At 42.6% G+C, this 12,773-nt stretch overlaps 1 protein-coding gene across 3 annotated transcripts in view; it reads left to right on the top strand.

Annotated features, from left to right (window-relative positions):
- The window catches only part of NNT (nicotinamide nucleotide transhydrogenase), a 265,149-nt gene that overhangs the window by 131,963 nt on the left and 120,413 nt on the right, over positions 1 to 12,773 (top strand). For all 3 annotated transcript variants that reach the window (XM_033931703.1, XM_033931712.1, XM_033931721.1), the window contains one exon: positions 11,539 to 11,772. In XM_033931703.1, coding sequence (XP_033787594.1) covers positions 11,539 to 11,772 — 234 coding nt within the window. The remainder of the gene's footprint in view (positions 1 to 11,538; positions 11,773 to 12,773) is intronic.

Here is a 12,773-nt window from a genome sequence, read left to right as displayed (position 1 = left end):
TCCTTTACCCAGTCTTCCCCGAGGCATCACCAGCTTTTTCCTCGGACCCCGGGGTCTTCCCCGGCCCACCTTGTATGGGATCATTCCTCAACGCCCCCCCCAGACACTTTAGTAGAGCCTCTTCAGTCTCCCATTTGTGGGACTCCGAGGCCCCGGCTTACTTTTCGAGGGAAATTTCTCCCTCTTTCTCGGCTGCCCCCAGATCTCGCTTGGGGTCTCCTCAGGAGGATGAGTCTTCTTCTCAAAACTCCTCCTTTACTCGTTTCATCTCTGACATGGGTAGGGCCTTGAAACTGGATCTCCAGTCTGAGTCCCATTATACCCAGGAATATCTGGAGGAGATGGGTGTTGATCATCCGCCCCGCTTGCCATTGCACCAGGTTCTCCGGCAAACCTTTCTCCGTAACCTGGAGACCCCCTATGCAGTCACGGCCATTCCCTCCAGGTTGGAGACCCGTTACCAGACGATTCCGGTTAAGGGGTTTGAAAGTTCTCAGCTTTCTCATCAGTCCTTGGTAGTTGAGTCTTCCTTGAAGAAGTTCTACCCCTCTAAGGTTTACGCTACCATCCCTCCGGGCCAAGAGGGCCATACAATGAACAAGTTTGATCGCCGTCTTTACCAAAACTCAATCATGGCGAATCGTGTCTTCAACTATAACTTTATCTTCACGTCCTACCTCCGGTTCTGTGTGGACGCCCTTCACTCGTTCTGGGAGGACGTACCTGATTCTCGGCGTCGGGAGTTTCGTCTACTCGAGGAGACCCTCTCCCAGCTCCGCCTCTATATGTTCCAGGCAGCCTATGGCGCCTTCGAGTTGTCCTCCAGGGTCACGACCTTTGCGATCGCCATGCGTCACCTCACTTGTCTCCGCCTTGTGGATATGGATCCGAATCTACAGGATCGTCTTGCCAATCTCCCGTGTGTGAGTCATGAGCTCTTCAATGATTCTATCGAAGCAGCCACCAAGCGCCTATCGGACCACGAACGGTCCTTTGCCTCTCTGGTGAAGCTTAAACCGAAGGCCCCCCTGGATCAGCAATACAAAATTCCTCTCTGGAGGTATCCGCAGAAATCAACTCCTGCATTCTCTCAGCTTCCCTCGAAGCGGCCTCAACAACAGCAGCAACGTCAATCTAAGGCCCAGCCGCCGGCCCCAGCGAAGACTGGGTCGTCTTTTTGACAATTACGGTTTGAGCCTTCAGGCTCCCTTCCCCCTGGAGCTTTCCCCCCTCACCATTGGGGGTCGTCTTCACCATTTCTATGCCCAGTGGGAAAACCTTACCACCAACAGTTGGGTGCTTTCTATCATCCGGGAGGGGTACGCCTTTCACTTCAGTCACGTACCCCCGGACCTACCTCCAAGAGAGTTTCCTTCTCCTCGGTCTCAGCTGCCTCTCCTTTTGCAGGAAGCTCAGGCCCTTCTTCTCCTTCGGGCGGTCAGGGACAAGGATGTTTGATAAGGGTTCCTTGAATCCGTTCAATATTGCAGTCCTGTTAGCATAGGAGGTCTCTTTTCCTAAGAGCGCAGATCCCTAGCAAGAGAGCCATGAACAGTCAGGGGAGAGTCCTCTTGTGGACGATTTGGATGATCTCGATGCTGTTTTAAGCCTTTACTTTCTCTGGTAGGCACTTCCACAGTGGATGCTGCTGCTGCAGTCACAGAGCTGCAGGACCTGAATCTGGGGGTGGACCCCAGTGTGTGGAGACTGTTCAAACTGTCAGTGCTGGTAGGGATGATCGGAATCCCTCCACGAGTTTAAATTGGATACTCCTCAAACCTCAGCAGTGTGTTGCTCCCTTATAAGTAACACAAATCCACAGTCTTCCTGTTTTCCAGTCCATCCGGACATCATGCAAATGCTCATAGTTAACTGGAAGGTGCAGGCAGCTAGGCTGAACACATGGCTTGGAAAGCCTATACTTGAGGCCACTACATACGCAGACTTTAGAAAATCCCTGAAAACTCGACTGTTTAACAAATTCTAAATTCCCATACCCAACTCTTCCTCGTCATGACCCTTCCACCTCGCCCCCTAATTCCAAGGCCCGAAACTAATTATACTTTCCACCTTGAATCTCATGTACTGACATAATGTATCTTTATTGTAACCCATCTGCACCCCATGTACTGACAAAACGTATCTTTATTGTAACCCATGTACTGACTAAATGTATCTTTATGGTAACCCACCTGTATCCCATACACTGACAAAATGCACCTTGATAGTAAACCACTTGTATTGTAACCCACTTGCATCCTATGTACTGACAAAATATACCTTTACTGTAACCCACTTGTATCCCATGTACTGACAAAATGAATCTTTAATGTAAACCACTTGCATCCCATGTACTGACTAAACGTATCTTTATTGTAAACCGTTTCTATCCCATGTACTGTCAAATGTATCTTTATTGTAAACCGCTTCGAACTTCATGGTATAGCGGTATATAAGAAATAAATTATTATTATTATTATTATTATTATTAGGACATCTGCAAGGGGCCAAAGCTATGTCTCAGTCCTTTATTTCCCCAAAGGTGGATTCTTTGTTGACACAAATTGCTCAGCTTACTTCTCTCCCCAGTGAAGGCAATGCTCAAACGGCTTTTTAGCTCTGCGGCCTCTGGTTTGAAGGCGGCCGTGGCAGCATCTTTTGTCGACAGAGCCTGGCATTCCAAGCATCGTCACGATCCTAACACTATCATGAATAGGGATCTTACATTTTTGTTCACTAGAGTGGACTACATGGCTGATGCTCGGTATGACCTGTTCAGAGTTGTGAGCAAGCTGTTGGCTTACTTTATTTCTGCACACCAGATGCTGTGGATTAGACAGTGGTCTCGTGATTCTTCATCCAAGGTGACTGAGTAAGCTGCCATTTAAGGGACAGTTACTGTTTGTTAAAGGTCTGGATGACCTAGTGTATAAGACGGTAAACCTAAGTCCTTGCCAGACAGCAGGCCTCAGTCCTCTAAGGGATCAGGGCACACTACTTTTTGTGCCTCCAGAAGATATTGTCAATATTCTGGATGTCCCTCAGGCAATATTCAGAAGCACATTCTACTTCTGTCCATAAAAGCAATGATGACGCCAGTTATCCAAGCATCAGAGGGAGGCTTTCGGTGTTTTTAGAGAAGTGGGTGGAGATCACTGGGTGTTGGATGTTCTAAGAGAGGGTTATAAACTCAAACTTTTTTTAATTTACATTTTTATTAATATTTGTTACATCAAAAGCAAAAGGAAAACAATTCAAAGAAACAACTTAAAATTCAAATTAAGACTTATGCCAAGTCCACATTAACAAGGGCCACTCAGTACAACCTAAAATACAATATAAAGAAAACAATTACACTCATCCTTGACAGGCAAAATGTCCTTAACTTTCTATAAACTCAAACTTTATTGTCCCCTTCCAGAGCTTTTTCTAGACTCCCCAGTGAGAGGAAACTGAAAAAAGAAGCAAAAATCAGAGCAACAGTCCAGAGATTACCGGACATAGCAGCCATAGAGCCCATTCCAGAGTTCGACTTGGGCGCCAGCAGATACTCAGTCTACTTCATCATGGCAATAAGAAGCTCTGAGGATTGGAGACCAATCCTGGATCTCAAAACAGTCAATGTGGCCCTCAAAATCCTTCGGTTATGAATGGATGCAGTCAGTTCAGCAATTGCCTCTGTCTCACCAAGGGAATTTCTGGCCTATCTTCATAGTCCCATATTTCTGGAGAACAGACAATATTTGAGGTTCCACGTCTTGCAACAGCACTTCTACTTTGCGGCCTTGCCCTTTGGACTGGCGACAATGCCTTGGACCTTCACCAAGGCAATGATAGTTGTAGTAGCACATCTAAGCAGGCTCGGTATTCAGGTCAATCCATTTCTGGATGATTGACTCATCAGAGCCCAATCTGAGGGATATCAAGCAGTTCGCCAAGTCATCCAGTTGCTGTAGAAACTCAGTTGGGTGGTCTGCTTTCGGAAGAGTTGAAACAAGACCTGGAATACTTGGGAGTCCATTCACCACAGGAGTGAACAAGGTGTTTGTTCTGGAGACATGCAATGTGAAGCTTATCCAGATCATATGAGCTTTTCTGAACACTCATGCTCCAATGGCCTGGCATTACTTGCAGGTCCTGGGGTAGATGGTCCCATCCATAGTTATGGTTCCTTAGGCAAGAGCTTATTTTCACCCACTTTAAGAAGTGCTCCTCTCCCATTGGCATCAGCAAAGGGATCCTCTGCATCAGCGGCTCCCTTCGCATAGTCACTTGGGTAATTTTAATGACAAATGCCAACCTTTACGGCTGGGGAGCGTTTATGAGGATCATCCAGTCCAGGGTATCCTTGCCAGAGGATGGTGGTCAATCAATCGCTTGAGGCTTTAAGCGATTTGGATGGCTCTCCTAAAATTTGAGAATTTGCTCCAGTACAAGGCGGTGCAAGTGTTCTTGGATGATGCCACAGCAGTGGCCTATGTCAATCGCCAAAGGGACACTAGGTGTGCACCCCTACATCTGGAGGCCCAAATACCCTTTCGATGGGTGGAAACTCAACATCTAGCACTTTCAGTAGCATAGCAAGAGTGGATAACATACAAGTGGATTATCTCAGCCACCAAAGCCTGGATCCCGGGGAATGGTCGCTGTCCCAGAGAGTGTGGTTCAATCTGGTGGCATCTGCTTCCAACAAGGATGTGGCTTGGTTCTTCAACCAATGAAGAGAAGCAGGAAGTGAAGGGCTGGGAGCCATGGTCCAGCCATGGCCACAAGATAGCCTACTCTATGCCTTTCTTCCATGGCTTCTGATAGGTTGTCTCCTGTGAAGAATCGAGGCGTACTGAGGTCGGGTGTTTCTCGTGGCATCTGATTGACTGAAACACTCGTAGTATGCGAACCTGGTTCATTTGCAACTAGATCGAGGTCTGAAACTTCCCTGTCACAGCTTCTCACACAGGACCTACAGGATCTGGACCGCTTTGGTCTTACGGCATGGACCTTGAGTGTACAGCTCTAATGTGCAGGGGCTATTCAGAAGGTGTGGTGGTTACCATCTTACACAGCAAGAAGTAGTCAACCGTTGCAGTGCATGTGAAGGCCTAGTGGTGTTTCCAAGCCTGGTGCACTAGGAAGAATGAAGACCCAAGCTCTGCGTCGATTCTGCTAGTACTTGCCTTTCTCTAGGAGGGCCTGGAAAAGGGGCTTGGCAGTCTACTCTCTGAGAGTTCAGATAGCCAGGCTTTCTTGTTTTGATCTTAAGCCCCCATTGGGGCTCTTTTGTAGATGTGGTTAGGTTTTTAAAGGACATAGAAACATAGAAGATGACGGCAGATAAGGGCCATAGCCCATCAGGTCTGCCCACTCTACTGACCCACCCCCAAGTCTACTATCCTAGGGATCCCACTCCTGGTGACAGGTTCCCTTGGCTTAATCCTCTAAGGGATCCCACATGGGCATCCCATTTGCTCTTAAATTCTTGCACGCTGTTTGCCTCGATCACCTGCATCGGGAGCTCGTTCCAAGGATCAACCACTCTCTCGGTGAATAAATATTTCCTGGTGTCACCATGAAATTTCCCGCCCCTGAGTTTGAGTGGATGCCCTCTTGTGGCTGAGGGTCCTTTGAGAAAGAGAATCTCTTCTTCCATTTCGATACGGCCGGTAATATACTTAAACGTCTCGATCATGTCTCCTCTCTCCCTAGGTTCCTCGAGTGAGTACAGCCACAAATTTTTCAGCCTTTCCTCGTACGATAGATCCTTGAGCCCCGAGACCATCCTGGTGGCCATCCATTGCACCGACTCTACTCTCAGCACATCTTTTCGGTAGTGTGACCTCCAGAATTGCACATAGTATTCCAAATGAGGCCTCACCATGGTTCTGTATAAAGGCATTATGACTTCAGACTTCCGGCTGACAAAACTCCTGCGGATGTAACCTAACAACTGTCTTGCCTTAGATGAAGCCTTCTCCACATGATCAGCAGTTTTCATGTCTGCGCTGATGATCACTCCCAAGTCTCGTTCTGTTGAAGTTCTAGCTAAGGTCTCACCATTCAAGGTGTAAGTTCTGCAAAGATTTCTGCTGCCGAGTGCATGATCTTGCATTTCTTAGCGTTGAAGCCCAGCTGCCAGGTCGAGGACCAAAGCTCCAACAAATGTAGGTCCTGTGTCATACTATCGGGTGAATTGCCATCTCTCACTATATTGCATAGTTTGGCGTCGTCAGCGAATAACATTACCTTACCTTGAAGCCCCTGAGTTAGGTCACCTATGAATATGTTGAAAAGCCAAACTGGTTTGATGGATCCCAGAATCCGAAGACTATGGGGAGCCGCCCTATGTCAACCTTAAAAAGCAGTTATGACACCAGGCCCTTGGCTGCTCCTCTACAGATCAGGGAATGGCTTTCAGCTTTCCTGGAAGAATGGATGGATATCACCTCTGATTGCTGGGTCCTCGAAGTTCTTCTAGACGGCTGCAAACTCAAGTTTTATGGCCTCTGTCAGAGCTCTTTTTGGATGATGCCACGATGGAAGTATATCGAGGATCCGTCACAGCCCAAGTCGTGCTCCGGAATGGGTTCTATGGCCACAATGGCCAGCAACCTTTGGGCTCTGGCCTCCACCCAGGCCATCTTGTCTGATTCTACTAGAGGCATTTTCTCTTCTTGGGCAGAGTAATCGGCGATCTCTGGAGGAGATTTGCAGGGCTGCTACCTGGTCCTCCTTGCATATTTTGATCAAGTTTTATAGGATTGAAGTAGCAGCTAAGCAAGATTCAGCTTTTGGTTCCTCCATTTTGGCAGCAGGCTCATCGGTCCCACCCTGACTCTATGGGACTGCCTTGTTATGTCCCACTAGTCCAAGAATAGAGTGAGATTGTACAAGAACGAAAGATTAGGTCCTTACCTTTGCTAATCTTCTTTCTTGTAAATCCACGCTCTATTCTTGGATCCCGCCCTATGAGTTGCTGAGTTACTGATTATCTGCTTCATGTCCCAAAATGTAACAGGATAGGGTTGCAGAGATTCTGGACTAGTTCAGAATCTCCCTTCTGGAACTGGGTAACTTGGTAGTTCTCCAGCTTTAACCTTCAAGTCTTTCCACTTTAGGCATATGCTCACCCACTAAGTATTACTGCCATGCTCACAGAAAGGCTTTATGCTTTCCCTGCTACTTCTAAAGAAGTGAAATGTTGGGGGAGAGGGAGTGAGGTTGAGAAAAAAAGTAAATTGGGGCGAGGGGGAAGGGGTAATCCTGGTAGGGAGCCCCACAAATATATGTTTGCTTAGGGCCAATATAGTGTTAATCTGACCTTGCTTTTTCCCCCCCTTTCTGTGAATGTTTCGCTGTGAATTAATGAACTCAGCTTTTCTTTTATGTATTATTATTATGTTTTTAAATTTATTTTAGGTATTTATATACCACCTATCAAAATTATCTAAGCAGTTAACAAACAGTCACTCAAGCATTATCAGTATCAGACCTGGTGGGCTCACAATCTATCTAAAGTACCAAAGTCATTTATTTAATTAAACATTCATATTCCTCATAACCAAAAAAACCTATGTAGGATACAAAGAAAACACATAAACATAGGTGCACAAAGTATGCCAGAAAAAGTTTTAATATGTTTTACAGTGTCGTGAACAAAAAAAGTTTGAGAACTTAGTAAATGACAGCAGATAAACGGTACATTCAGTTTGACTATTAGTTACACACATTATAGATTTGTGATTAAATTGTCTTTTTTTCTTTGATATTTCTGGGCCATAAACTGTAAAGTCGACTTGGTACCATCCTTAAGATCCAACTACTGGAGTTGCCTTCGAAGCTCACTCCAGCCTATCCAACCATCTCATCATTTCTGGGATACAGATCATAAAGTCTGCCCACAAAAACATCCTAATGTTCCAAGTTACCGGAGTTCCCATCAATACCCTAAACCGAATCGCCCTATACAGGGCACAGACCATTCAAGTCTGTCCAGTACTGGCCTTAGTGCTTCAATTTATACCATTCATTTTCTATGAGATTTTCTGTTTGTTCCATGCTTTTTTTGAATTCCATCACCATTTTCCTCTCCATCGCTTCTCTCAGGAGGGCATTCACCACCCTCTCCATGAAAAAGAATTTCCTGATATTACTCCTAAGTCTACCACCTCACAACCTCAATTTATGCCCTCTAATTTTACTTTTTTTCCCTTCAATGGAAAAGATTTGGTTCTATATTAATACTTTTCAAGTATTTAAATGTCTGTATCAAATCTCCCCGGTCCCTCCTCTCCTCCAGAGTATACTGTACATATTCAGATCTTTCATCCTCTTCTCATATGTCTTTTTGCTCAAACCCCCTATCATTTTCATTGCCTTCCTCTGGAATGCTTCAAGTCGTCTTATATCCTTTGCCAGATACGGCCTCCAAAACTGAACACAATTCTCCAAGTGTGTCCTTACCAATGACCTGTACAGGGACATCAACACTTCCCTTCTTCTAGTTACTCCTTTCTATACAGCCTAGCATCCTCTGGCTAAAGCCACTGCCTTGCCACACTGTTTTGCCACCTTCAGATCATCAGTCGCTATCACCCTAAGATCCCTCTCCCTGTCTGTGCATGTCAGCCTCTCACCTCCGAGTACATAAGGCTTCCTCAGATTTCTACCGCTGTCTTAAACCTTTTCTGCCTTCTTGTCAATTCAGTATGCATATGAAATACCCCAAATTAATTGGATGTAGCAGAGCTCAGTATACATATATTTTATAGGAATGGGCATTATAGGGATCTTTTATAGGGATGGGCACTTAATTCACTATTTCCTCAAGTAATAATTAGTTAAAATTTTAACTATGATTAAAAAATTTGTAAAATTCTCATCAAAATTTTTAACTCTCCTCTGTTTTCCAGCATTGCTTTCTTTCCCTTTGCATATCCCACAGTCCGGCATCTTTTCTATCTCTCCATGTTTTCCTTAACAGGCCTGGCTCTTCATAGGATCACCGGCAGAGGCAGCAATTCCCACATGCTGTCTGCGACTAACTCCAAAAGCCTTCTTCCCACTATGTCCTGCCCCTCCCCAACACAACTTCCCATTTCACCTTCGCATGCTGTAATTAAATGCAATTAATTGTGCAATTAACATTTTTAACTGTTGCCCACCCCTTGTCCTGTATGGTCTACTCAAATGTGTAGTACAACTAGCAGATGGAAAACTGTTACCAGTCTAAATTCTGTCTAAGCAGGCTAGGTTCTTCTAACTTGGTATGAAGTTTATTTCAAGGCCATATATCTAGTTATTAAGAAAATATCTCCTCCCTTTCTATGAGATGCTTTCTAAGGTATTTGAACCAACTATTAAAGCTGTTTTACTACTCAGTGCAACTGAGTCTGGTTGAAGTATATCACAGAATTCTCAATTTCCAAAATTTCATTTTTTGTGGTTCATTTAACACAGTTCAGTGGAGTACTATGGTTTCTTTATATCCTTTCTTATCTATTGCATTTCAACTATCTCAAGAATACACCATGCTTCACTTCTGCTACCTAGATACACTGGCACAATATTCAGAAAAAAATACTATAGAATTCTTGAAGTCTGTTAATATAAGATTAAACCAAAGAAACCCCTCCTCCTAGATAAATTCTCCCCCAAAACCTCCACTTAAATAATCTCTTCCTCCCCAAAACACCAACCAAGTATTCAGATCCCTGAAATGTAATGTAATCTTATTTGTACTCTAACTGTAATCTATTTGTTATATCACACAGTAACGTACAGTCAATTTAATATCCAATTTGCAAGTTCTTCCGGAATTAATCCAGCTACCTCTCCTCCCTTGTAACCAAAAAAACCCCCAACCAATACTGTTGTAACTTCACTGGAAATATCCAGTTAGCTCTTTTGTAATCCGCCTTGAACTGCAAGGTATAGGCGGAATAGAAGTCCCTAATGTAATGTAATCATTTTAAATAATTTAGGACAAATTTCTATTTAAATATCCATATGTACAATAGACAATATTGTCAGAATAGTGACTGCATTTTTAAAAATGAGAAGCTACAAGGAATCTGCAAGTTGAATTTTTTTTTTGTGGGGGGAGCGCTGATCAGGAAGAAATATTCATTGGGAAGAAAAATATGTTTGAGGAATACAGTTGATGGGGCTTTTGGCCAACATGGTTTTTGAGAATTCATATTGAGTACTTCAAATACAGAAAAAGCAGGCTCTGGGCAGTTTTTGCAAATCATTTTAGTTACTCAAAAATTGTTCATACAACTTTGAATCAGGATGGAATATCTTGTTCATATGTGACAGCAAACATATGTCATGTAAAACTCCAGATTTCACTTGAGGGGGGAGATTTGTATAGCATGATCTTACAACATACATATCTGGTTCACAATGGGTATAACTAGACAGGAAAACATGATGATAGAATGAAAATCCATATAAGAGGAGATTTGAATTTATGTACCAGTGAAATGATATAAAACATGATATGCATTTACTGTTCTATTAATAAAAAGTCATTATGAGGTACTATCTGAGAAGAACAAATATTCTAAAGCTCAAGTAATCCAATATATATTTGTAATGCAGCTGACCATATCCATTATTGTGCTGATAACTTGACTACAGAATTTTGAATCTGGAATCCATGAGCTGTGCAGTTATTGTATTTTATTTTGGGAGCTTGGAAAGGGAGTCTCTCTATCCCTTCTTTCCTTTCAAATTACTTGGAATTATGTTTCAAATCCAGTGCCTTGAGCTTTCATTTGCAGCTTTCCAGGTGCTCTCAGATAAATAAATAAATAAATATATATATTCCCCATCCTTTGTTTTTTCTATACACACTTTAGTCCCGACTTTACAGTAATCAATGTTTTTTCTAAGTTGTTTGGGAGTCCACCTACATTTTTGCCAGTGGGGAGTGCTATTTCAGTATCACATTTTTTTTGGTGAAATTCTTTATTTAGTATAAAAATCATTGCACACAATCAACGTTACATCAGGTAATAAAGAACATACTAAACAATCCCCCCCCCCCTAGCCAGGGACAGGCAAGCTCTGCAGGACTTCAGGGAACCTGCTTAAAAATGCAATATCCATTAGCAGGAAGTTGGAAGACTTGGCACCGCAACAGAGGGAACACTGGCAACAACTCTTCTTAGCCAGAACAAATGTGTGGGGCTTTTTTATGTAACACTGAAGCATGGGCCTTAAATTGTGCCATCAAGTGTCACCATTGAGCAAAGATAATAATTCTCAATTCCTCTATGGATCTGAGAATGCTGACTTTGAAGCATTTTCAGTTCTAGCTGATTGGGGTTGGGCTGTAGGAGGAGCTGAAGACCTGATCCTGGAATTGGAACCAGGTCCACCAAATGAGACCAGTTCTTGAGGTTTTTGTTTTAATTTAGGTTCAAATTAAAGTATAAAGCTGTGTTTCTTGATTCTAGTGTTAGCTGATTTGACATTGATGACTTTGAAAAGTAAGAATAACGCATACTAATTTATGATGATCTTTCTTCTGAACAGGTCTGACGATAGCCAAACGCATCCAGATTTCTGACTTACCTCAGCTGGTTGCTGCTTTCCACAGTTTGGTAGGCCTGGCTGCTGTGTTCACCTGTGTAGCAGAGTATATGATTGAGTACCCTCATTTTGCCACTGACCCAGCAGCAAATCTCACCAAGATTGTTGCATACCTGGGTACTTACATTGGTGGTGTAACTTTTAGTGGTTCTCTTGTCGCTTATGGGAAGTTGCAGGGTGAGTACTAATTGTTATGAAAATATTATTCTACGTTGGATTGTTTTTCAACATTCAATTCCTATGATCTTCGGTGCATTTGCATTCAATGAATCGCTACAGCAGCTTTCTAAAAGGGGCCCTAAATATTGGTGCTAGCTAGACCATTAAGTAGGACCAAGTCTACCGTGTTTCTTTTTTTTGTGTGTGTAGGAACTATAAAAAAACACATCCTTGTCTAACAGCCCAGTCAATCGGATATCCTTTTACAGCCAGAAATTAAAATGCAGGACAAAGTTCAATTGATCAGTTTCCCTTATTAATTTTGGAAATGTTTGGCTGAAGCTTGTTTGGCATACTTTCTCAAAGGTATACCACGCAAACTCATTACATACTGTAAAGGAAAGGCAATAAAGAGACAATAAACCACAACCAAGACGCAACAGAATAAAACCAGGAGAAAAGAAGGGACTGAATCAGCAACTTTCTTTTTAACAATTGAACTAAACAAATATATTGGAAGACAAAATTTTTATTAACCTGATAGAACTAAAATAAAACATGACTGTTTTACCATGTGCTATAAAATATTATTACATTCTTGATATACTGCCTTTCTGTGGTACGACCAAAGTGGTTTACATATTACATTTAGGTACTTTTTAGTTGGCTCACAATCTACATTAAATTGTTCCTTTTCCATAAACTTCATCAAATCATCAACTTGTACGAAAAATATTTAACCAGTTCTCTGGCAGCATACTGGAGTAAATGAAGTTAAAGAAAACAAACTAAAAAAACCAACAAAACAAAACAAAAACCAAAATGGACTAAACAGAAAGCAAAACCAGATTAGATTCCAAGTTTACTGTATTATTTTTTAAAATTTGTATTCATTCTGCTTTAATCATATTCCATAAGTGTTTAAGAATGGTAGAAAAACACAAAACATCACAAGTATTAAGAATAGAAAGAAAAGAAATGTTAACTTTTATCCACAATTTTAGGAATCAAAGAGGAAA

The sequence above is a fragment of the Geotrypetes seraphini genome, chromosome 1 (genome assembly GCF_902459505.1).
Source record: "Geotrypetes seraphini chromosome 1, aGeoSer1.1, whole genome shotgun sequence".
NCBI classification, from domain to species: Eukaryota; Metazoa; Chordata; class Amphibia; order Gymnophiona; family Dermophiidae; genus Geotrypetes; species Geotrypetes seraphini.
The sequence above is the reverse complement of the archived record's forward strand: the minus strand, read 5'-3'. Positions and strand labels throughout refer to the sequence as shown.